The sequence below is a fragment of the Salvia splendens genome, chromosome 6 (genome assembly GCF_004379255.2).
Source record: "Salvia splendens isolate huo1 chromosome 6, SspV2, whole genome shotgun sequence".
Classification (NCBI taxonomy): Eukaryota; Viridiplantae; Streptophyta; class Magnoliopsida; order Lamiales; family Lamiaceae; genus Salvia; species Salvia splendens.
The window spans coordinates 12,558,473-12,582,821 of NC_056037.1; the positions used below are offsets into that span (position 1 = coordinate 12,558,473).

Sequence of the window (24,349 nt, forward strand, 5' to 3'; positions counted from 1 at the left end):
AAATGATATGCTACATGCCTTATGTTAGCTCCTTATGTGAGTGTCATTCTCGTTTAATGCAGGTTTAGCATTGTTTGTATCAATTTATATATTTAGTTTAATTCTAATACATTAAAAATATTATTACAATTTTTAATTACACAAAATTCATAAAAATCAAGCTCAATTTTTAATTACACAAAAATCAATTTATATATCCGCCTAACCATTGATTCTCTATGTCAACAATTTTTATAGTTGGCAGATGGGTTTGAATGCTTGAACAACTGCATACAGTTGGAGAAGAGTTAGAAATTAATTATGTTATGTGGCATATAAACTAGCTAAAATCTCTATAGAACTCAGCCTCAACTAGACATTGTGTTTGGATGTAAACCCATTAGAAAAAATTTATTTTATTAATTCATTATTTTTTGCGTTGAGAAACACAAATGTTCAAATTAATTTCATTCGCTTCAACTTACTAATATTATTATGGTATCGACACTTTGCAGTTAAATTGAGGTTCCGCACCCATGGCCATGATTGGAAGTATATTGAGTCATAGTTGCGTAAAATCAAATTCAGTTCGCTTGATATATGCATATTATTCTCTGCCCACTTCACTTCGCCTTCTTTTCTTTTTATGATATTCTTTTTTTTAATTCTCCATCCTCGCCTTTTTCTTCGGAAATTCATTTTAAAAATTCCCCACCTTCCCAAATTCTCACCATTTTCTGTTAAGTCCAACACAGAGTTAATATTAGTAATATTTGATGATGTGGAATCTATATAGTTTATGAAAAGTTTAACATATTTTATATATTCATTCAAAAAAGGATACATTAAAGTATACAATGGAGGATGATGAATCCGCGAATTTTTGATGTTAGTAAAAACTGGTAGAGAATGAAAACTACAACACACAGAATTTACGTGGTTCGATTTACTGAGGTAAATCTACGTCCACGGGGAGAAATGGGGGCAGGTTTGTATTGCTTGATCTGCGAATTACAGCTTACAACACAGACTTGCTATATGATTATTTCTCTAGAGGGATTCTAACTTCTTTCTATCAGATCTAAGTTCTATTTATACATTGAACTAAGATCGTGGCTTACATCATCACTCTAGGTCGTGGAGGTCGTGTAGGTCATGGCCTAAGATCGTGGCCTGAGTTGACGCCACGTGGTAGTGGGTGTGTTGGAAGTTGTGGAAATCCTGCATGGGTCCACTAACTCCTTGTTCGGTCGAAAACTGAGACCGAACTGCTTTGGTTGCCGATCTGAGAGTAGAGCTTGATGCCGACCTGAGAGCAGAGCTTGGTTGGCTTTTACCGAGCTGTAGGCTGAGGCCGAACTCTTTGGTAATGCCGAACTCGCAGAGCTTGATTGGTCGGCTTTTACCGAGCTGTAGGCTGAGGCCGAACTCTTTGGTAATGCCGAACTCATACTGAATTTTTGATGTTAGTAAAAACTGGTAGAGAATGAAAACTACAACACACAGAATTTACGTGGTTCGATTTACTGAGGTAAATCTACGTCCACGGGGAGAAATGGGGGCAGGTTTGTATTGCTTGATCTGCGAATTACAGCTTACAACACAGACTTGCTATATGATTATTTCTCTAGAGGGATTCTAACTTCTTTCTATCAGATCTAAGTTCTATTTATACATTGAACTAAGATCGTGGCTTACATCATCACTCTAGGTCGTGGAGGTCGTGTAGGTCATGGCCTAAGATCGTGGCCTGAGTTGACGCCACGTGGTAGTGGGTGTGTTGGAAGTTGTGGAAATCCTGCATGGGTCCACTAACTCCTTGTTCGGTCGAAAACTGAGACCGAACTGCTTTGGTTGCCGATCTGAGAGTAGAGCTTGATGCCGACCTGAGAGCAGAGCTTGGTTGGCTTTTACCGAGCTGTAGGCTGAGGCCGAACTCTTTGGTAATGCCGAACTCGCAGAGCTTGATTGGTCGGCTTTTACCGAGCTGTAGGCTGAGGCCGAACTCTTTGGTAATGCCGAACTCATACTCTTCCTTGGGCTTTGGGCTGATGGGCCGTCATTGCTGTCGGGCTTGTTTAGTACGCACCCCATCAGAGGACCCAAAGAAATGAGAGATTTTAGAAAAAAGGGTCTTAATTCGCAGGTCTTTCGAAATTTAGGATTAAATTCGCTGACATTTCGAAAAATGGGATCGTGACATGCGAATTTTTCGGAATAAGAGATTTTCAATTTTTTTATGTATTTTGTTTTCTTTTTCTTTTTATTAATGCTCTCACAATATTTATGAATGGTCTAAATTATCCCTAATATTTCACCACAATTTTAATTTTTACTCCAATTTTATTTTCACCAAAGTGTGCAGATCACAGCTAATCACCACTGCCTCCACCCTCATTCTCCTCCTTTCTTAGCTACCGTCTACCCCTTTCTCTCCCACTTCCGATCCATCTCAAATAATCAATTACAAAAACTCAAATTCGCCCACCCTCTTAACGCGATTGTGTCCTCTATCTAGCATACTAGATTCTCAACCTCCTTCTCTTGTCTTTTCCCTCTCGATCTCCTCTCTCAAAGGAAGATCTCGCCGCCTCTTCTTCTTCGCTACGGGTCACCTGGCAGCTGCTATTGCTAGACGCGGTCAAACTGTCGTCATCGAAGGTCAGCAGTCAGTTACAGTACCAAATCATCATATCTACTTCATTAGGAACACCAACTCTCATTTTCTCGTTTTCTTATTTTTGCAAATGTCTGTTTTAGACAAGTTTATATCTGTTGACTTACAATGCTTTTTTGCTTGCAATTGACGGAGGGTGTTCTCATAGATCAGACATGAAATCAAAATGTACAGAATAAGGTCAACTTCAAACGAAAATTTTCTTGGTAGCAATGATTTGTTCTTCATAGTAATAATAACACATAAAGAAGAGGCATCAGCCTTGATTCTGATAAGACTACTGCACCTATACACATAATAATGACAGGGAACCTTAAACCAACTTACAACTTTCAACGAGCTTTGACTGGAGTGACAACAGGGGAGACTTCCTCAGTTTCGAACTTGGATACCCAAGATTTTTCACTCATGTGAGGAGATGATTGACTGAGTACACTGAGGTTGAAGACAACCTCCCCCATCGTTGGTCTCTCCAAGGAATTCTCCGACGTACAAGCTGTAGCCAACATTGTCAAGCTTAGAGCGTCATCAATGGGGTAGGAGCTTTCCAAATTCGGATCCATCCATCTCCTTACCCTCTCTTTCCTTTGATCTTCAATATCCAATATTCCATTCACTTCTTTCCACAGCATCACAACTTCACCATCATCCTTCGTCTCCATGACTTTCTTTCCTGAGAGCAACTCCAGGAGCACGACTCCAAAAGAGAACACATCAATGTTTAACATGACAGATGAAGTAGCTGGTCTTGCTGCAGATAAATTTGCTATCTTTGCTCTAAAGTTGGAATCGAGGAGTATGTTGCTCGTCCTGATATCCTTGTGAACGATGCTTGGTTGAGTATGCTCATGCATGTAGTGAAGACCATTGGCAACATCCAGTGGCGGATCCAGGATCCGGAAATGGAGGGGGCGGAATATATAGTATTAGCTTGGTTTAGTGCGGACATGGCTATTTTTTTTATTGTTCGGGGCGACGCCGGAGGCAAACGGAGGGGGCGGACATGGTAAATTTACATCCCGATAAGGGAAAAATAGTCGCACGGAGGGGGCGACCGCCCCCTCCTGCCCCCCCCTAGATCCGCCACTGGCAACATCTAGAGCTATAACCAGCCGTTGACTCCAAACGAGGGATTTAACTGCGGAAGAAGAAGCTGAAACCTTCGGGGAGAGCCAATTGTCCAACGATCCGTTCTCGACATATTCATAGGCTATGAAGAAGTTACCATCATTATCAGAGGAGACTCCCATCAACTTCACCAAATTTGCATGATTCACTCTCTGTAGTATTTGGACTTCTTCCGTTGCATCACGTGTTGTCTTCACAGCAAGAACCTGGTCATTGATTGTGGCCTTGTAGACCGACCCTCCAATTCTGTACCGTTCACTCAGGTTCATAGTTTCCTTCAGAATCACATTTAGATCATATACTATCGGCTTGCCAAGGTAGCCCGATACTCCTGGAAGCAGCTTGTCCTGTATCGTCTTCACCTCTAATTTCCTGTCGTTAGAGGCTTTATACATTGCAAAAAGATCAGATGCATCCAGAGAAGAACCATTTCGGTCCAACAACTTCTTTTTCTTGCATGAGAGAAAGAAGAACGCCAGAAACCCTGACAAAACAATCAAAGCCAGAGCACTCGAACTAGCTATTAGAATCGATTGAAATTTGGATTTACCACGTGAGGCTGAAGATGGAAAAAACTGAACAAGAATCGGCGTCTTCTCTGGAATCAACACAGGAAGACAAACTGCAGCAGTGAAATTCCGGTAGTTGTTCGCCACCTCAATATCTGAAGCCGTCGTCTGGAACATAGCACTCACAAGCTCTGCGTTGTCTTCCGGCAGCCATACATAAGTAGTGAGGAACTGAATTCCCTTTTCTTTGTACGACTCTCCAGGGCACTTGCAGAACACCGGAAAGATGACTTCCTCCCCTATCGTCAAATTGAGAGGATCCAACACTGGGTTCATGTCTTCAATCACATGATAGTCGGTCATATTCTGGAAAACCTTCACTTGAACTGAGTATAAGTTGTCATCCTTCTTTATCTTATATGTAGCATTGGAGAAATAGTGTGTCCCGTTTGAAGTACAGGTGATTGGCACCAGCAATAGCTGATTCGGAATCAGTGGAGCATCCTCCGATGTTAGATTAGTGGCTGTTGCTATCTCTGCTCTGCTTTTTCCAAACAGATCAGATATACTTCCAAGGTCAGTATAAGGTGACCTAACACGATATGTAACATAAGCCTCACAGGATGACGGCGAGTCTGCAGATGATCTGAAGTCAGTGATAGCAGTATTATTAACAAATTCAGAAGCAGCAGGGGAAATCACAAAGATCAGAAACAGTGAAAAGATTATCAAAATTATATCAAAAGAGGTTGCCATCTCTTGAAGGGTAAGATTAACAGATGGCTAATAGGAGTAGTATACAATCGTATATGCTGTCTGTGCAGAATGAAACTTTTTACGATGTCATCATAGGTTCATATAAAAGCTGAAAAGGATCACTGGGATTGATGCACATAACTTAATTACTATAATAATCGGGTATTCCTTGATTTGTATATATTCAAATTTCAGAAATTTATTGTGGTAAAGGCAAATCAACTCGACAAGAATAAGGTTGCCCACCTTCTAATATTCTACGACAATATGTTGTTTCATATGTTGTCATCTCAAGATTTCAGGAATTGTTTAAAAAAGAAATCAAGTAAAGACGGCACTAACGCGTGTTTCTTCTGAATCTCAAAAACAAGACAGCAACTATAAGATTAAAAGAAAGGAGTTGATGGCTACGGTAACTATATTTTTTATATTGATTCTAAAGACTGTCAGCCTTGAGAAATAATTATTGTTTTTAAACATAGATGCAAACAACTATGTCAACTACATAGTAAATAGAAAAATTAGGTCTCCATCAATTTTGTCCTCTTGCAAGAGGATCTATAAGAACAGACAACTACATATTCCCTTGATTAAACTTCTATTTAAAGTTCATATATTCAAACAACAGTAAAAACGTTGCAAGCGATTAAAAGAGCTAAATCAAGAGGAGTAATAAACAAGATCCCACTGACTTAACAAACCTTTAAGTTGGTTCGCGAGACCCAGCATGTCATGCTGACACAACTGATTCTGTCTCACGAATTTCTTTTCCGGGACACTCTGTAAAACAACCGGAATATAATCTGTACACCATTATAAGATCTGCATTGCTAACAGTGTACAAGTGTCCGGGCAAAGCAAGTGGCAAGTTGTCCACGGCTTCCTCAGTCATCTCTTCCACTCGAGCTGCCTCTCGGATCTTACCTTCCTTCCACAAACTCTTCACAAGTGTTTGTTTAGTAGCAGCATCAGGCATCAATTGCGAGTTCCTCATATCCTCAAAAATCTTCAGGGCAAGAGAAGCTCTTTCACACTTGCAATAAGCACAGATGAGAATCTTGTACATGTAAGCATCCGGCTCCAAATCACACTGTCTCACCATGGCAAAGATTCTCTGCACAGTTTTGATATCTCCTTGAAGCGCATAATGATGCATCAACCCAGAAAATGTCTGTACATCTGGGCAAACACCGCGCAGCATCATCTCCTCGAGTATATCAAAGGCTTCACCATTCATCTGGCACTTTGCTAATGTCCTCAAGAGCGAAGAATACAGAATAAGCTGACTATTTTGTGACAGTGGACCACAAATTGTTCTGACATTTTGGAAAATCTCTAAAGCTGCATCACCCCTCCTCGAGAATCCATAAGAGTCAATAATCAATCTAATGGTGCTGAATGACAATAGCATGCCTTCTCGATTTATCTTAAACAGCAGCTGTTCAACCAGCTGCACGCATCCAAGGCGAGCCAACTTGGCAATCATCCTCGACACTGAGTAAATATCATGAACGAATCCAGGCTGATGAGCCACCCAGCAGAAGAACTCCCATGCAGTTTCAGGTGATTTGAAGTTCCTAATTAATTTGCAAACCAGGCGGCTTGTCCACATAATGTTTGCAGCTTCTAGCACAACCACTTCTTCATCTTCCCAATGTTTCAATGCACTCGCCAAAGCAGCTGGATCCAACCATGGTTTCAACTGTACTTCATCCTTGTCGACACCACAAAGACCAGAAGCTCCCTCATCCTCGTCATCAACATCATCCTCGTTGCTGACTAAGGAATAGCATATACTTTTTATCCTCTCATCAGGCATCATTTCCTTAATCAGTTCATCGGCCTCTTCGCCATAGCCAGCCTCTTTCATCACCTTTAGCGACATCAGCATTGCTCGACCGGGCAATATCCCATCAGCTCGCATCTCATTGAGCAAGATTTTCACAACTTCCAACTTGTTAGCACTAGTAAAAGCTTCAACCAACATAGAATACTGCATCGACGTACGCCTGATTCTCATAAGAGGCAGCATTTTAAAGAGTTTCAAGGCTGAATCTAGTTTCTCAAACTTCACGAGGTGCTGAATGATCACTGTATACGTTCTGCAGTTCGGAAGGGCACCTTCCTCAACCATCCTACAAAACACCTTGACAGCCTCTGCATCCATGCCCTTCTCCACAAAGAGCTTCATCACAACGTTGTATGACTCGGTGCAAGGATGCTTGTCCAACGTTCTTCGCCACTCATGCCAGACGCCACTGACTTCAGTCAGATCACCTGCAGCTGCATACCACCGCATTCTATCCATGAAACTTGCATAGGCCACGTTTGTGAACTTTCCAGTATTGATGGCGTCAATCAACGCTCCGAGTTTCCTCGTCTGTCCAGATTTAGCAAGAATCTTGGCCAATGCGTGAAGGGTCTCTTGCGTGTGAGAAAAAGTTTCGATCTTTTTAAGATTTTCGATCAAATGCAGAGCGGAAAGAGGCGAGGGAGCCGACCGGAGAGCATTGGCGACGACAAACGAGTCCAGAGAAGGACTCCTCAATATGGTAATGAGAGACGAATCCGGAGCATTGGAACGGAGACAGAGTCTTATCGAATCAATGAGTTTTGCCCTTTGGAGATATAGAGACATTTTGCTCATGTTTCTGGCGCCCCACGAAAAATAGCATGCTTGTAGAGTGAAATTCTTGCAGAAGGCTGATGCAGTGTATATTGAGGTGGAATACATTGGTAGATAATAGAAAGATTAAAAAATAAAAGAAAAAGTAATTAGGTCTAGAAACAGATAAACACGAGAATGGGGACACTAGTTCTCTGACCAGAAATGAGAGGAAAATGGAAACACTATTGTAGGACAAATATCAAGCAGCTGGCGTGCATAAATTTTGAGAAAGTGCAAACTGACTCGGGATAAACATCAACATAACGAAGTCTTCCACGATTACGATTCATTTCTGGAAGCTGTAAATATCTCAACACAATAGGTTTAAAGTAGAAAAAGAAAACCAATTGCTATGGCAGCGTAAACTCAGACAGAAAGGAGAGAATCAGAGAATTCGGGACGAGGAGGAAGAAAGCAGAAATTATTATTATTATTATTATTATTATTATTATTATTATTATTATTATTATTATTATTATTATTATTATTATTATTATTATTATTATTATTATTATCATCATCATCATCATCATCATCATCATCATCATCATCATCATCATCATCATCATCATCATCATCATCAAAATAAAAAACAAGAACTGGGCTTTGAAGTGTTGGGCCTAGGAATAATTTAGAGCCCAATATTTTAGAAGCGTTATACCCTGAAAACTGAGAACCTCTGCTTTTCATTTCTCCTCCACCTCTCCTCACCTATTTTCCGATCAATCAAATGTCCAAGTGTTGGCGCGCCGCCGCTGGCGTTCTCAGAAACGCCAATCAGACACCTGCACACCGCTCCTACCACACGATTCAAGCCGTTCCCAGAGAGCTCTCCGGCCACCGGATCTCCGCCCGCGAACGTGCTCAGGGACGCATCCCCGCCGTCGTTTTCTCCCAAAAATACGTCCAGAAGAACCCTAGTGACCCCACCTCCTTCGTCGCCTCCACCTCTGTCTCCCAGAAACTGCTCCTAACCACCGAGCGCAAGCAGATTAAGTCCATTCTCAAGGACATTGAGCTGCCCTTTTTCTGCTCCACCGCTTTCCCTCTCCAGATCCGCGCCGGTTCAGGTTCTTCCACCATACTTCAGAATGGAAAGGTTCTTCCCATCAAGGTTTGCTCATTTCTGCTCTCTCGATTAATTTATAGCCTGCTTTGATTCGCATGATTGCTTCAAGGAAAATGCTATTGGATTGAACATATTTTTATTAATAATCAAATGAGTTGGCGCTAATCAATAGAGTCGTTGTTGTTGTTATGGTTTGGAAGATTGGAACTATTATTGTTCTATCCAATCATCCAAATCTTCAATTTAGCTCCGCTCTTTAGTAGTACCATTGTGTAGTCTGAAGTTGTTTGCTTTTACATGATTATCGATGTCTTTTTGGTACCTAAGATACATAGGGATTATGATGGGAACATACTGAATTTGGTGTTTGCATGGGCGGAGCATGGTTCGGAGCTTAAGGTTGAGGTTCCGATTGTTTATACAGGAGAGGATGCTTGTCCCGGTGTGAAGAAAGGTTTGTATTCGACTCTCTTTTGTTTTACTGTTTTTTCATTTTGCCTCGAATTAGCTATTGAAGATTATAAGTGTAATTGGTAACAAGTTTATAGAACTCAGCAGCTAATTGTTTTAATTGATCAGTGCTTAGAGGCCTCTCTAATAAGTGTCATAACTTGTAGTGTACTTCAGATTCTGTGAGCTATAGTTCGTAACTATCATAACTAGTTGTGCACATTCCAATCCATGTTTTCTGGGCATCGGTTCTTATTATATGCTTGGGTGGTGATTGAATCATACATTCTCACCTTCTTGGTCTGTAGCAAGAATGTTGTCTAAGTTTCGTTGGATTGTAAACCCCTATGAGATCATTACTGTAAACCTATTTGTAATGCTTGGGTATAAGCAGTGCCGTCGTATTGCAGTCAATGTTATCAAATAGCTGATATGGCGGCGCCATGGCGCTATGGCATGGCGTTCAGTGGTGGAAACGCCATAGCACCATGTCGCCGCCATAGCACCACCATATCCGACATTTGACAACATTGCGTGTGTACTGCATTTAGGAATAGGGCATTATGCAAGAAACATGGTGGTTAGAGTGGCATATTATGCTTTATTAATTGTTTAAAGTGTTTAAGCTGTTATATTTTTAATTTTTGAATTATATATAAATATTATTTTATTTATTTAATTTTTGACCGTCATACTAATACGCCATATCCCTGTGGCGGTTTTTAGGCAAACCGCCATAAGCCGCCATACGAGATTGATAACATTGATTGCAGTACATGATAGCTATCTTTTTATACATTTAAGCTGAGGCATAGGGTTCAATTTTCAGTTAACGGAGTTTGTTGTTCGAATTTCGAAATAACCTAGCGTTCAATTAAATTAGTTATAAATCATGACCCATTTGGCAAAAAAGAGGAATCCATATTATTTCTTCATCAGATGGAGAAAAGGATTTCCTTCTAAATGAACCTTTCTCCCTGTTATTATCGGTATTGAAATGTTAATTTTGCTTCAAATTATTTGCATCATTCAATACCTCCATTGTATCTTTTTTATAAATGCTGGTGGCATTTGAGTTTTTCTTTTTACTGCTGCTGGTGCATTTATGTTCCATTTGATTGATCTTATCTTTTCCACATCAAAATAAGAATGACAGGATGCTTCTTTTAGCTTGTATCATTATTCATTATACAATCTGACGCTTGTTAATTACTGTCAAATTTGATTCTACTAACTTTGCTGGCTTATATAAAAATGCAGGTGGTACTTTAGTTAAGATAAGGAAATCCTTGAAGTACATGTGCCCATCCGAACACATTCCTCAAAAAATTGAAGTTGATGTGAGCAATCTGGACATCGAGGACAGAGTGTCCATACATGACCCGGTGGTTCATCCAAGCCTGAAGCTGTTGAGTAAGAATGAGACAATACCTATTTGTAAGGTCAAGGCAACATACATAGACATAGAAAACACAAAAGAGGCATAAATAAGCACAGACATTGCTGCTTAGGAATGTGCACAACTTTTTGGAGCCCAGTTGACTGGTGTTGTTCAAGCTGGCAGGCCACTCGGTGCTATTTTTCTTTGACACAAAGACAACATTTCAGGTACTGGCTTTTCATTAGTTGGGCCGTGTAATAAGATATGTGAAATTATTTTGTGATTCAAAGTTAGTGGTCTCTATGTATGCAAAGGAGTTTAGTCAACTACTTTAGTGCTATGCTTTCGACCTCATTTTCTTCATATGTATTCCACAAGGATTTTGTGGTATTGGTCTAATGAAAATATTGGGAGATCTGTGCCATCATAATGACGATTGAAGACGACCTGGAAATTTTGTCATGATTGAAGTGTGTTAATTCATTGTTTTGGAGTATAACATAATTTTAGTTATAGCTATAGTATTGTTCAACCAATTGAATATGTTCGATACTATTTTACATCGTGGCTTGGTAAACTGATGTATATTAGAAGTTCAACTAGAAAAGACATTAAGTTAAAATAAAACCATTTCTTTTACGTAGATGTCAATCAATTTCATGTTAAAAAATTTATAATACTTGTAATATTTAATGAAGCACATTCACAATTTCCTAAGCTTGTGTTCAAAAACCAAAGTTTAATTACCATATTCGTAAAAATATAATTATAAATTATTAGTTGTGCATATGTAGAGATATTGTGGAGATCGTTTTCAAAGTTATATGCCATATTAATAGCTAATCAGATGTGTATTATACTATATAGCCAATGGATCTAATGAATGCTATATTTATACTAGTATATAAATTGTGGTGGAGTGGTATAATTCTCTCATTTTTGGTATAAAAATGTTTCATTCTCTGTTCTCATTAAAAATATTTAATACTACTAATTTCTCTTTAATTTAATCATTTAATAACTATCACAAAACTCATGTCGTTATGAATAGGATGAATGGAACATATAACAACATAGTTTTTTGTTTTAAGTTATCATAATTGTTCACAAAACCAAAAGCATAGAGCTAATTTAGCCTACTGTTGAACGGGACGTTTGTTAAAAATTAGGAATTTCGGAAGCATTTTTTTGAGTATAACTTTATTTATATGGAGTATATTAAGGAAGTATTTAATCCACTTTAATGAAAATGGAGTATATTTTGGAAAGTTTATAAAATGAAGGAAAAACTATTGTCGGCGTCGCGGAGTATTATTTTCATGTAAAATTCATCGATGTTCTCAAACAACCTTCCATCACATTTTGAGGGATTATAAAATCATAATTTATTTGATTTTAGTAATTTAATTTATTGAATACTAGTAGCACATAACTCATGCTCGACTCATGTTCTGACTTCCGAGTCTTCTGATGTACTAAATTGTTATGAATTCCTTTAAATAAATTGGGAAACTACTTAGAAGCTCAAAAATTATATAACGTTGACTTGGTAATTGAAAAACGACTTCCGTGTACTGGTAAGTTACATAGCATGGACTTTTTTTTATATTATAAAGTCAAGTCGATTATGTGTTTTGGCAATATTGTGTGTGTGTGTGTGTGTGTGTGTGTGTGACTGTGTGTTACATATGAGTCCAGCAGCCCTAACAATTCGCATTCACATTACTCACATCTCGATTTGGTCATGCAACCTCATTTGACTTTTAACTCATTCTTGCTTACTAAAATAATTAGATGTATAACAAGTTCTTTGAATATTTAGTTCTAGGAACGAGTCTTTTTAGGGGAAAGATGACCACAGAACATACATAATTGGGTATTAAGATGTAGGATAATATTCAACAAAAGACTACATTTCAAATCACAATAAGAATAAATAATACTTGTTGATTTAAGGGTATGGTAATATTTTATAATTAATTGAAATACAAAATATATGATAGTCCATTATAACTAAAGTAAGGTATATCCTAAAATGTAAAATTACTCCAGGGTTTCAACTATAGTATAGTTAAAGGAAAAATATGATAGTCCATTAAAGCTAAAGTATGGTACCATCTAGACTATAAGTATGAAAATTGATTATTAACTACTAATATTGGAATAAAATATACTCCCTATGTCCCTTTGTAGTAGATGAGTTTCTTTTCAGCACATGATTTAAGAAAAGTTATGTTGAGTGAGTTATGTAATGAATAATAAAGTAGAAAAGGAAAAAGATAGAGAGATGAATGGAGAATAAAGTAAGAAAGTGTAAATGAGGAGAGAAGAAAAATCGTTGCTTTTTGCCAAAAAAAGAAACGACTAAGTTATAGTGGGACAACCCAAAAAGGAATATGATTGAGCTACAGAGAGACGGACGGAGTACTATAAATTAAAAAAAAACAAATAAATACTGAAGATGAGCAGAAGAATGTTAAGAGTAATGATTCTATCATCTCTTTTGCCATTATATATTAGTTCAATGTTCATTCGACTCAAATTATGCTAAGATGATCACTAATATAGCCTTGACATCCTCTTGGAATACCTAGACCATTGGTTACTCACTAGAACTAATATCAATGGCTAATTACTAGCACGCAACTCATAAAAATTCCTAAGATCTTTGTCCTTGTATTTAATCTCAACTTCTCTTTGCTATAATAACTAAACCTGATAATTATTCACATCATGTATCAATACTCCTCTTAAATCTTGTATCAACACATAAATACATCAATAAAAGTCATAATCAATCACTATTTAAAAGCACATGAATAATTAAAGCAAAACAAGTTCTGAACATTAAATAATAATAATAATACTAGTAAAAAGAAACATATGAGTCAATTATTTTCAATCCCCAACTTCCTAAAAATTTAACTATCCATAGATAGATAAACTAAATTAATAAAAACAAAGTGAAACATGTTCAATCTAATTTTTTTATAAACCCGGGGGAAATAATCTTGGCTCAGCTTGATCTCCCTTGAATTCTCTATTCTATGATTTCCTTCATCAGGAGTTAAATTACAAAATACCAGTACTTATAAAGCTATTCTATGTGGACAAAAATTGATTTTTCGATTTCCAAATGTAAACTCTCAAAATCCGACAAAGGCTGGAAATCCCACATGTGAGCATTGGACGGCCAAAGGCTGGAAAGTACATCCCTTGTTATGCAGGGTGCCTCAGTATCAACGCACGACTCACGCGGGAAGTTAGTGTCTTCGCGTGAGTCGTGCGGCCCCCAATGCCATTGCTCCTTCTCGTGTATGCTGCATAGGTCACGCAACACTACTTACTGCACGCTACTTGTTCGATCCTCTTGACCTTTTCCGAACTCAAATTTCACGTCTTTTCATCTTTTATCATTTTTAAGTCATTTTTACTTAAATCAACAATCTCGACGGCTTACTTAAATTATACTCCCTCCATCTCACAAGAATATACGCTTTCTAATTTTAGAAAGTCTTTTCTGGTGAGATTCATTCTTCACTAACAATATTTTTCTTACTTCTCTCTTACTTTACCAATTTTGTATTAAAACAAGTGTCGAACTTAAAAGTGCATATTCTTTGGGGACGGAGGGAGTAGTTCCAATACTCCAATAAAAATGTCTGGCGATAAAAGGGATAATTTAGTATGTTGGCGAGATTAAAACTTGTACTAATAACAATCCAAAGTCCAACAACTTTAACATGGAATTAGAGCTGTGTACTATTCACATATAAATGATAATCGTTCTCAAATATGAAACTTTGACACAACAATCCAAAGTCCAACTAGTTTTATCAAGTTAGTTAAGTGTGTAAATCAGTGGGAAAAAGTGCTAATATTTTATTTTGTGGTAATGTAATTTATTGCAGAAAATTTGGAGTCATACTTTATTTTTTAAAATAAATTGATATGGTGATGGAAAAAATATAAGTTGTTGCTGGCAAAGTAATTTATAAAAATAGAAAATGTGCAATGTTAAGAATGAATTAAAATGATAAAATAAGTACATTTATAAAAATGGAAAATTGCCAAAAAAATCTTGAAGATTAATTAAATTTAATTTGTTTGGATTTTTTTCTCAAAGTATCCCATGATGGTTTTTCGGAGAAATTGTATTTAACTTGGAAGCTGAAAAATCAAACATGGACATTATGGCTGATGAATTAAAACAATGTTGTCGGTTTAAAAAAAATGATACTCCCTTATACTATATGTAAACAATATACTGTACATATTTTACTTCAATTTTCACATCAGAATACTTGATTACAAATCAAAACTTCATCATTTTAAAGTCCGATTTTAAAATTATGGAACAAATCAAAATTTAACTAAATTTTAGTATGATTTTTTTGACAATTTAGCCCTTATAAAAACGGAAATGAAGGCATTAGTTTATAAGTTATGGGTTTAGATTTATGGCAATGTATTGTCAAATTATGCGACCACCGGAAATGGAGGAATATATTAGTCCTAGTTTATAAATTACGCCTTCAGATTCATGACAATATATTGTCAAATTATGCGACAACTGGCTAACCGATCAATCGTGCAATATTCATGGGTCCAAGTTGGAAGAAATGAAACATTTCGACAAAAGAAATAGATTTATTATATCCTTGTATTTTGGTTAGATTTTATTCTTGTATGTGTTGTTATAAGTCACAGGTAACAGATAAATTAGATGTGAAGTTTTAGTAAGGATGGAAATTGTATATAGTCTTACTCATTGGATCATTCCGCTTTGTGTTTACTATTACTCCCTCCCCTCCGTCACTTGGTTCCAAACCAAAATTGGAATATTAGCTTTTAACATCACGAATTTTTTTAAATATTTGTTTTTAGCTCATAAAATTTTAACTTAACATATAATATACAATTTTTTTTAGTTTTTCCCACTAAAAACAAAATCCGGCTACATTTCATTGTTACATGCATATAAGATATGATTATCACTTTAAAATGATAGGATGTGAATATAAAGTTTTTAGACCATCCATAATGGATGTCCTACTGGAAACCTTAGTGGGAGCCCAGTGGTTGCTACATCATCACGTCCCTTCTTTGAACAATGGTTTGGCCCTAGTGGGGTGTCCTATCAATTAAACTCAATTTCCTTTTAATTTTTAATATTATAATTTTTATTTTTATATTTAAGTAATAAAATACCAAAATATATTATATTAAACACTACAAATTTGAAAAAATAACTACATTACTTAATTAAAAAAAACTACATCATACTTAGCAAAAAAACATTACTAAACTAAATTACTTAAAAAAAAACTTTTTAAAAAAACTACATTGCTAAATTAATAAAAACCTAACTAGTCATCTAAGTTCAACTTCTGGCTCAGGTTCTTGATCATCCTCTCAGTCCTCCGTCGGGCATCCGGATCGGATTTGGTATGAAGGTTGTTTTGTGCGTCAAGTATAAACCTATACTCAACCACCTCGCGAAAACCACCGAACTCCTCGATCGCTGAGGACACGAGCTGAGTAGACGGAAGAGGTGCAGCCTGCGGGGGAGCTGATCCAGACGCGGCCACCTTTCCCTTCCTTTTAGCTTGGGCATTGGCAGTGATAGTGCCAATGGGAAGTCTAACAGTAGACGTAGGCGTGCTAGAACTCCCTTCCGGCTCAGCGTTCAGATCCACAGGAGATGGGCCGCTACTCGTGTAACCGCCAGTGGCGGTCTTCTTCGTCCGCTTCGCAACTGATGAGGATCCAACCAGTATCCCTCCGTTGAACTTCGCCTTGTCCTTCAAGATCAGCCAAACATTGTACAACTTGAACTGCCCGTACTCCGAATGGTACTCGACCATCGACTTCCGGATGACATCCTCCATGCTCTCACCGTTGGCCCTTGTGTCTCTGTTCCTGTTGTAGATATAGGAAAAGTTGTTGACGTGGAGCTTGATCCGATCCCAACACTTGCACAGCTGAACCTTGTAACGTTTGTACGTCCAACTCGGTTTCACCGCGTTGTATCTGATCTCAATGCGATCCCACGTCCTGGCCGAAGTCTGGTTGTTGGAGCATATCGAATCCTCTGATATATCGACCCAACACTGAGCCACCTTCACGTACTCCTCCAACTCGTAGTTAGTACGCCCTGTTGCGTACTCTTCGTTGGGCTCGTTGGATGGTATTGGGACGGATGACGCATTTTCCTTCCGCGCCATCTTCTTCTTCCGCCTCGGCGGCTCAGGGGCAGGAGGTTGCCCACAACTAGGCTCTATGTCCTCAACCCGATACGCGTCGGTGTCGAAGAACGGATCGAACTCAGAGTCCGAAATAAAAGTGGACCCTACAGATCCAGGCGTCTCGACCCGGTAGGATTCGTGGCTGGGCCACCGGACGCCGCCGCCAAACATCTGCATATCGTCGTCGACACCATGGAGGTTTGGGAACTGACTCGGATCCATTCTTGAAAGTGTGAAAATGAGAAAAGAGAACAGAATGTGAGAGGAGTAGAGAGTATTGGTGTGTGAAAAGTGAATGCTGATTGAGTATTTTATAGTGGTTTAATTAGGGTTTAAAGAATTTTAAAAAATTAAATAAAAAAAGCAAAAAAAACGCCCAATCGGGCTCGGGCGCCGCTGTAGTGGATGCCCGATCGGGCGCCCGATGGATCTGGCGTGAGATCGGGACAACCGATCTTTCGGTCGCGCCCGACGTCTGCAGTGGATGCCCGACGACGCCCGTGCCCGATCTCGGGCGATCGGGCGTGAGATCAGGCATCCATTGTGGATGCTCTCAGAAGTCAAATATGGTCATCCATGTAGTTAGATTTTGTCGTCGATAGAAAAAGTTTAACAACTACTCATTTAAATGCGTGATTTTATATGTCAAGTTTAAAGTTAATGCGAAAAAACAAATTTTTGAAAAAAAAGTTTTGTGATATTAAATCCCAATATTCCTAAATTTTAAAACTTTTTTCAATGTGTCCATAAAAATAGTTTTTCTATTTTTTGGTATCATCCTTCTTTGCTCTCTTTATTATATTTTCGTTCTATATCTTTCTTAAAATTCATGAAATTCCAAATATCTGTATTTTCGAGAGTGTATTATTAAAAAAATAAAAAGTGAGATACTGTAATTGAACGACAAGGACGTTTGACATAAGTAAGTCACGCCATACACATTATTTATATGTCCCCGATAATTATTCAACGGACCATCCAATCATGCATTGGTGGCAGCTGCCATTTTCGTCTTCCACCGTCGCCAAATTGCGGCAAAACGACGTCGATGCGAATAGCTGCTCTCAGCCGTTGCCCCTGCCAGAACTGCTGCCGCCTGAGCCTAAACTACTCCCCTCCGCCTCCCAGTCCCACAACGTTCCCCTTCCGTCGCCGCCCGATTGTCGGAGCCTCAGCCTCAATGAGGAGACAGATCACCACCTAAAAAGGTAACAATACTACTTCTTAATCCATCTAATTACAAAACTAATACAGTATTTACTAAAATCTGTCTACAATTTAGATCATAGCTAACCACAATGTATATAATAGCCAAGATTTGATTATTTGAATTTAGCTGTTGATGCATACATTAACCCTAGTGGAATGCTGATTCCCCTTTGTATCCTGAATCAGCAGATCAAGTGTAGAACAGCCTGAATTTCGGCTATCTAGAAAGTCAGCTGTTAAACAAGAGAGCCGTCGCAGTATTTTCATGAGTGCTCCAACTAGTCCTGTATGCAGTCCCTCGCCATCCTATCACAGGGTACCCCCTGCTATTTTCCGTGCTCGGTCCGAGCCAAGGAATCCCCATTGCAATGGAAATACAGGACTAAGTTGTAGTTATCAAATGCCTTTGGATAAAATTTCTGGTGCAAGTGCTGAGGATCCCCCTCTTATAACTCAAACAGTGAGTTCTCACTCCCATGTCGAAAGTGCACCCGGGGCCGGATTGCCAGAACCTTTCAAGATAACGTTGGACTGGAGGGAAAGTTTTTCTCATGCCAATGTACATACTCTGCCTCTCCCTCCAGGGGCTGACATGCCCACTCCACTCTCCTCAAGCTCTTCTACATCTCATCTTTCGGGAGCTACCAACTTCTTTTCGCCTGCTACAATTCCCACTCTTGTCGCAAGGTCTGAACATCCCGGAGCTAAACAGTCCTCTCCTATTAGATCTCAATGGCAGAAAGGGAAGCTCATTGGGAGGGGTACATTTGGAAGTGTGTATGTTGGTTCCAACAGGTATGCATGCTGAATATGTTTGCTGATTTTTCAATCACACGTTTTTAACTAACTAACTTTCTTTCTTTTGTGTAAATAGGGAGACTGGAGCTTTATGTGCAATGAAGGAGGTTGAGATTTTACCAGAGGATGTAAAATCTCAAGAAAGCATCAGGCAGCTAGAGCAGGTTATTTCCAATTTAGCTGCTTCTTTATTCTCAGCATACTTAAATCTTTGGTTTGAGTAAAATAAATCTGAATTATCTTTCACCTCCCTTGTTTATGGTCTGGAAATTTTTAATAATTTGATTTTCTGGAAATGAACTTGTTTAGCTAGAACAAGAGTTTAAGTGGTGGAAACTATAAAGGAGTGTCACAGTCACATTTTACAGTTTATGGATGGCCACCATGGCTTGAAAATGACATATTATATGAGAGAGTGGTGGTAAGATTTGAACTTTAGGACATTTTCTTCGGTGTAAATTTGATAGCGTATCAAATGAATACCTCATCTTAGAGTTTAGTTGGTAAAGAAGAGTATAATTTTTCATTTTATCAATATCATGAACAATATTTAGTTCATCGCAACTAAATTTTCAGTGGTTTATATGGATATTAGGCTTTCACTCTTCTGTTACTCCTCTCAAAAGCTTCCCTTGATACTTTTTGTGGCTATTTATGAACAAAAATTAGAACCTTTGGCTGATGTTTCTTTATCTATTCAGGAAATTAAGGTTCTTAGCAAGCTAAAGCATCCAAACATTGTGCAGTATTATGGCAGTGAAATTGTACGTACTTTTCCTTCACGAAGCTCTACTGTGAGCTTGACACCTTTCTTCATGGAGGGCCATTTGGAATCTCACTTTCTCTGATCATGCAGGTTGGAGACAAGTTCTATATATACCTGGAATATGTTCATCCTGGCTCAATCAATAAATTCATCTATGACCATAGTGCAGCTATTACGGAGTCTGTAGTTCGTAATTTCACACGTCATATTCTATGTGGATTGGCTTATTTGCATAGCACAAAAACCATACACAGGTAATCTTTTTAGTTAGAAATGTCAAAGCCTAATCTTTTTTAGATCCCAAATGCATCCCTCTTTCACTGACTTTTTGTTAAGGTGTTTCTTACTTATTGTTGTACATATGTGATTCTTTGTTCAGCTAGATACTATATTACTAAGATTGTTTTTCTTCTATTTTAAAGGACAATGACGAAACCATTCTCGAACTTGTATCATATTTCTCTTAATATGTCCTTGGGATGACCTAGAATGACCACAGCCTGTGTAGATGTAGGAAGTTTTGCTCATGTAGAAATTTTTATCATGGATGAATTGTTGCCTGGAGCCAAGAAACAATGGTATCCATACATGATAGAATATCTTTCAAACTCAACGATTTGGAGTGTAAAATTGGTCTAATGATGATCGATTTTTCTAGGGACATCAAGGGTGCAAATTTACTTGTAGATGCACATGGTGTTGTCAAGCTTGCTGACTTTGGGATGGCTAAACATGTGAGTTTTTCTTTTTTCCAATTCACACAAATATATGTGGGAAAGAAAGGTACTCTAAATAAAATGTTTAGCATAGGCTTATATCAAACATGAGACGCTGTAAATGATTATAATGGGCTATTAATTGCAGATAAACGGGGAAGCAGTAAATCTATCGTTGAAGGGTAGTCCATATTGGCTGGCTCCAGAGGTGCATGCAAGCTGAGTTTAATACTAGTATACTAGTAGGAAACTGTGGCCTTAATATACTAACATCACTGTGTTCCTTCATGCAGCTTTTGCAGTGTGTGGTGCCAAGTTCTGATATTGGTTTAGCAATAGATATATGGAGTTTGGGGTGCACCATAATTCAAATGATCAACGGAAAGCCCCCATGGAGCGGCTACGAAGGGGTGAGTAACATTTTGTGGGGTTCTAGTTTAGTGTGATGAACTGATTTGTGAAACTGAATTGTGTATTTAAGGCTGCAGCATTGTTCAAGGTGTTGAAGGAGAGTCCACCCATACCTGAAACGCTGTCGCCAGAGGGCAAGGATTTCTTGCAGTGCTGCTTCCGTCGAAATCCTGCTGATAGACCTACAGCTAGCAAATTACTAGAGCATCCATTTGTGGATTGTAGCCGCATCAGTTCGACTCACCTAAACTGATAAAATTAATGGTATTATGCAATGTCCAATCTCTTTTGATGATCATGCTTCTCTTTCTCTACAATTCAAAATACTGCAGTCATGTTAGAGCCGTCTTGCTAACTTAAAAGTTGAAAACATTTTCTTAGCTATGTCAGTTTGGTATTCCTCTAAATGTAAATCCATTTAATTTGCAGCGTATAGTCTAGTGTGAATGATGTAAACTCATTATAACGTATTTAGACATTTTTTGGTGGTGCTTCCCATCGTTGGAAACTTGGAATTTTGTAGTATAATCCAATTACATGCTTTTCTTGTACATGTGTTATTATTTTTGGAATAATGCTTATTTATATAGTACCCCAATTTTCAGAATGATTACAACCCAAAAGTAGCCCATTTAGTTTTCAATCAAGAGCCCGAATCTCCTCTAAATGGCAATGCATTTTGGAGCTGGTCCATATCTTCGGATCCAGATCTATATTTCTAGAAATGAATAAAAAGTCCAGACTGTAGCCCATGTAGGTTGTCCACAAAATAAAACAATAATGTCACCAAAATTAATAAAGTTGTTTGGCACTGTTGAATATAAATCTTCTCCTTTCGCAAGTTCAATCTATTGAAAAGAATCCAATCCTGCCATGGAAGACGACCAAGATAAAGAAGCTATTGACCAGTGGTAACCACTTTTCTCTATACAGCACTATCTTTCTTCGAAATTTAGCGCTAATATATTAATTACTACTAATTTTGAGATTTGCGATTGCTTTGCACTTTGCACTTGCTCTTGCTTTGACTACTTATTCTGTGACCTCTGCTACAACAAGACTACATCAATGAGTTTTCAATTTCCATTTTCTCCATTAACCTCTATTCTTGTTTCATTTTCTATCACATTTCATCTTCCCTTTTTTAGGTCTTATCTAGTTCAACGATCATGTCTATGTTTATGAATCATAGGCTCATAAAATTAGGAACCAATTTCACCCCTCTATGCTAAATCATGCCAGTTATGTAATGAATCATAGGCTCAAACCACCCTTGTTGGTGGCCTCTCATTGGGCCTGTTTCCATGTCTTTAGACAAATTATTGATTGACTTAGTATATATTAATCAAAGATATAGTCCTAAGTAACAGCCAAGGAAAAAGATATAAGTCGATTATATCCTATCTTATGCTGCATTTTTTGTTGACTGGGCGCATCGCATCATCAGTGGCAGATCCATAACATAATTGTTTTCTAATAAGTCACCGCCGATCATGCTGTTTCCAGCTACTATGTCAAAGTAATATGCAATTCTTTCATATGTTCCATCTAGACATCTACCTCTTCTGATATATGTAGTATTTTTCTACTTGTTTAATACCAAGAAAAAAGAAAAACTTGATTCTTGGATTCAAGAACTGCAACATTTGTTAATATTTTTTAAGGTATTTAGTAGTATAGTTCTTTGAGTCTTAGTCTTGCCCCTCACTTGGTTTTACACACGGCTCAATTTTTATAGTTCGATATTTGTGTTTTTAGGGGGCCCTCCAGGCTTGGAGTGCCCGACCCCAACTTGAATTGCCCCAAGGTGGATAGGGCGATCGATAATCAAGAGGCAATTGTGAGGCGGCGGCATTCGATTCGTGGGTTGTGCGCCTCATCGTCCCGTGCGCCCCAATTTTTTTACCTTATCGTTGCAATGTGCCTCACACCCATAACAATGTTCTACATATGATACTCCCTCCGTCCCATGTTACTTGCACTGTTGCTTTTCGGCTCGTCACAAACTCCTAACACTATTTCTAGTTGAAGTTAGAATTAATGTATTTAATTAATATGTTAGATTAAGTTAAGAGGCCCTTTATTAAGTGGTGTCTCGTTACACTTCAAATTCTACTTTAATTACATAAAAAAACCAATCCCAAATTTACTGCCTAAAATGAAAATTGCAAGTAACATGGAACGGGACGGAGGGAGTACATTGGACGGAAGAAATGGGTGATATCATTTTATATACATGAATGTATTGAGATTAGGAATTTAATACTACTATTAATTATAATGAATGATAGCTGTGGCTGGAAAATATATGGTCGGCTAGCTACAATTGAAACAATTCTACTTTGGTCGAGTCTTCCTTTAATATGAGAGGAATGTTTTGTTGGCATATAAATCATTCTATCATGATTCAGTTAGGATGCCCAAATATTGCAAGTTGCAACTCCCTTCTTGCAATTGATCAGTTTTAGAGCATCCACAACCGTGCTCTTGCCAGCGGCACGGTTGTGGGCCCGGGCGGTACTATTCATGCCTGCTCTCTGGCAAAAGCACAACACCCACAACTGTGCTCTTCCGCAAGGACGAGCACAATTAATATAAAATTCAATTACACAACAACATTTTCATAATACTAAAATTCATTAAAAAAACCACAATAAAAATTACAAATTACAAATAAAATAAAAAGACATAATTAAAATCCTAAAAATTAAAAATTACATAATTAAAATACTAAAAATTAAAAATTACATAATTAAACTCCTAAAAATTAAAAATTACATAATTATTGGCTAATATAACCCGAGGAAGACTACGCATCCGGCGGCACCAACCCCAATTGTTTTTGGAGACCCAATATCATGGACTCGTGCGTTTGAAGTTGCGTGGGGGTCATAGTTGACCTATCGGCCATATTGAGTTGGGCCAAAAGGGCCCACAACGAGTTGTTCGGGGGTGGAGGTGGAACATAGGGTGCGGGTTCGGGAGCAGGGGCAGATGGAGTCGCGGCGCGACGTCGTTCGGCCGCCGCCTTCTTCCTACCTTGCGGTCGGCGTCGGGAACCGCTTGGTCCGGCATCGGGGCTACCCAAGTTAGCTCCGGCGAGTTGGCTAGCCACTTCTTCCGAGCCGGAGTCGGATAGTGCTACCGACCGTGAGCGTTTGGAGGAGCCGCTAGAGGAGGATGTTATGCCTCCCTTATACTTCGGGTGCGTCCGCGTCTCCTGCCAAACGTTAAGATATTTGAACGACTTACCGTTCATGGATTGGTAGGTGCTCAGCGAGGCGGTGATGATGTCGACCTCGCTTTGGCCGCTCCCGGCATTCCGGGACTCCTGGATGAAATAGCCGTTGAACTTGCCAATTTCTTCGTTGGCTCGGCCGATGCAGTTGCGCACCATACTCTCGTTGCGCTCGATCGTTCCCGGCGGCCGGTGTGCATTGTACCGGCTAGAGACGCGCCACCAAAAGTGATCGCCGGATTGGTTCGTTCCAACCACCGCATCTTCTGAGATTTCCAAGTACGCCTTGAACAATCTTTCCATCTCCGCCGGTGAGTACGGTGTGCGGACACCGGCGCGAGATGGA

The 24,349-nt window shown here is 38.6% G+C and overlaps 4 protein-coding genes and 1 long non-coding RNA gene across 8 annotated transcripts; 3 read left to right on the forward strand and 2 right to left on the reverse strand.

The window, feature by feature from the left end:
* The first annotated feature begins 2,739 nt into the window (after positions 1–2,739).
* Positions 2,740–3,421, forward strand: LOC121809311. The gene is made up of 3 exons (XR_006052246.1): positions 2,740–2,862; positions 2,964–3,192; positions 3,286–3,421. It is a non-coding gene; the product is annotated as an uncharacterized LOC121809311 (long non-coding RNA).
* Positions 2,989–5,744, reverse strand: LOC121809310 (serine/threonine receptor-like kinase NFP). The gene is made up of 2 exons (XM_042209872.1): positions 3,759–5,744; positions 2,989–3,539 (listed from the first exon to the last, which is right to left on the reverse strand). The coding sequence occupies exons 1-2, from the start codon at positions 5,047–5,049 to the stop codon at positions 2,989–2,991; spliced, it is 1,842 nt and encodes a 613-aa protein (XP_042065806.1). The 5' UTR covers positions 5,050–5,744.
* On the reverse strand, positions 4,792–8,126 carry LOC121809309 (pentatricopeptide repeat-containing protein At5g66631-like). Of its 2 annotated transcripts, none has more exons than XM_042209870.1 (2): positions 5,751–8,126; positions 4,792–4,928 (listed from the first exon to the last, which is right to left on the reverse strand). In XM_042209870.1, the coding sequence occupies exon 1, from the start codon at positions 7,781–7,783 to the stop codon at positions 5,780–5,782; it is 2,004 nt and encodes a 667-aa protein (XP_042065804.1). In that variant the 5' UTR covers positions 7,784–8,126; the 3' UTR covers positions 4,792–4,928; positions 5,751–5,779. The 2 variants fall into 2 exon arrangements, with proteins under 2 accessions (XP_042065804.1, XP_042065805.1); XM_042209871.1 differs by having other exon boundaries at positions 4,814–4,939.
* A 255-nt stretch (positions 8,127–8,381) lies between these two features.
* On the forward strand, positions 8,382–11,082 carry LOC121809750 (50S ribosomal protein L25-like). Its single transcript, XM_042210525.1, has 3 exons — positions 8,382–8,831; positions 9,114–9,240; positions 10,497–11,082. Exons 1-3 carry the CDS (start codon positions 8,448–8,450, stop codon positions 10,721–10,723), a joined length of 738 nt encoding a protein of 245 aa, XP_042066459.1. The 5' UTR covers positions 8,382–8,447; the 3' UTR covers positions 10,724–11,082.
* A 6,753-nt stretch (positions 11,083–17,835) lies between these two features.
* Positions 17,836–21,063, forward strand: LOC121806224 (mitogen-activated protein kinase kinase kinase 5-like). Of its 3 annotated transcripts, none has more exons than XM_042206191.1 (9): positions 17,836–18,073; positions 18,261–18,869; positions 18,949–19,036; positions 19,574–19,636; positions 19,729–19,892; positions 20,297–20,372; positions 20,503–20,562; positions 20,648–20,764; positions 20,836–21,063. In XM_042206191.1, exons 1-9 carry the CDS (start codon positions 17,850–17,852, stop codon positions 21,016–21,018), a joined length of 1,584 nt encoding a protein of 527 aa, XP_042062125.1. In that variant the 5' UTR covers positions 17,836–17,849; the 3' UTR covers positions 21,019–21,063. The 3 variants fall into 3 exon arrangements, with proteins under 3 accessions (XP_042062125.1, XP_042062127.1, XP_042062126.1); XM_042206193.1 differs by having other exon boundaries at positions 20,843–21,063; XM_042206192.1 differs by having other exon boundaries at positions 18,264–18,869.
* Positions 21,064–24,349: the final 3,286 nt, after the last annotated feature.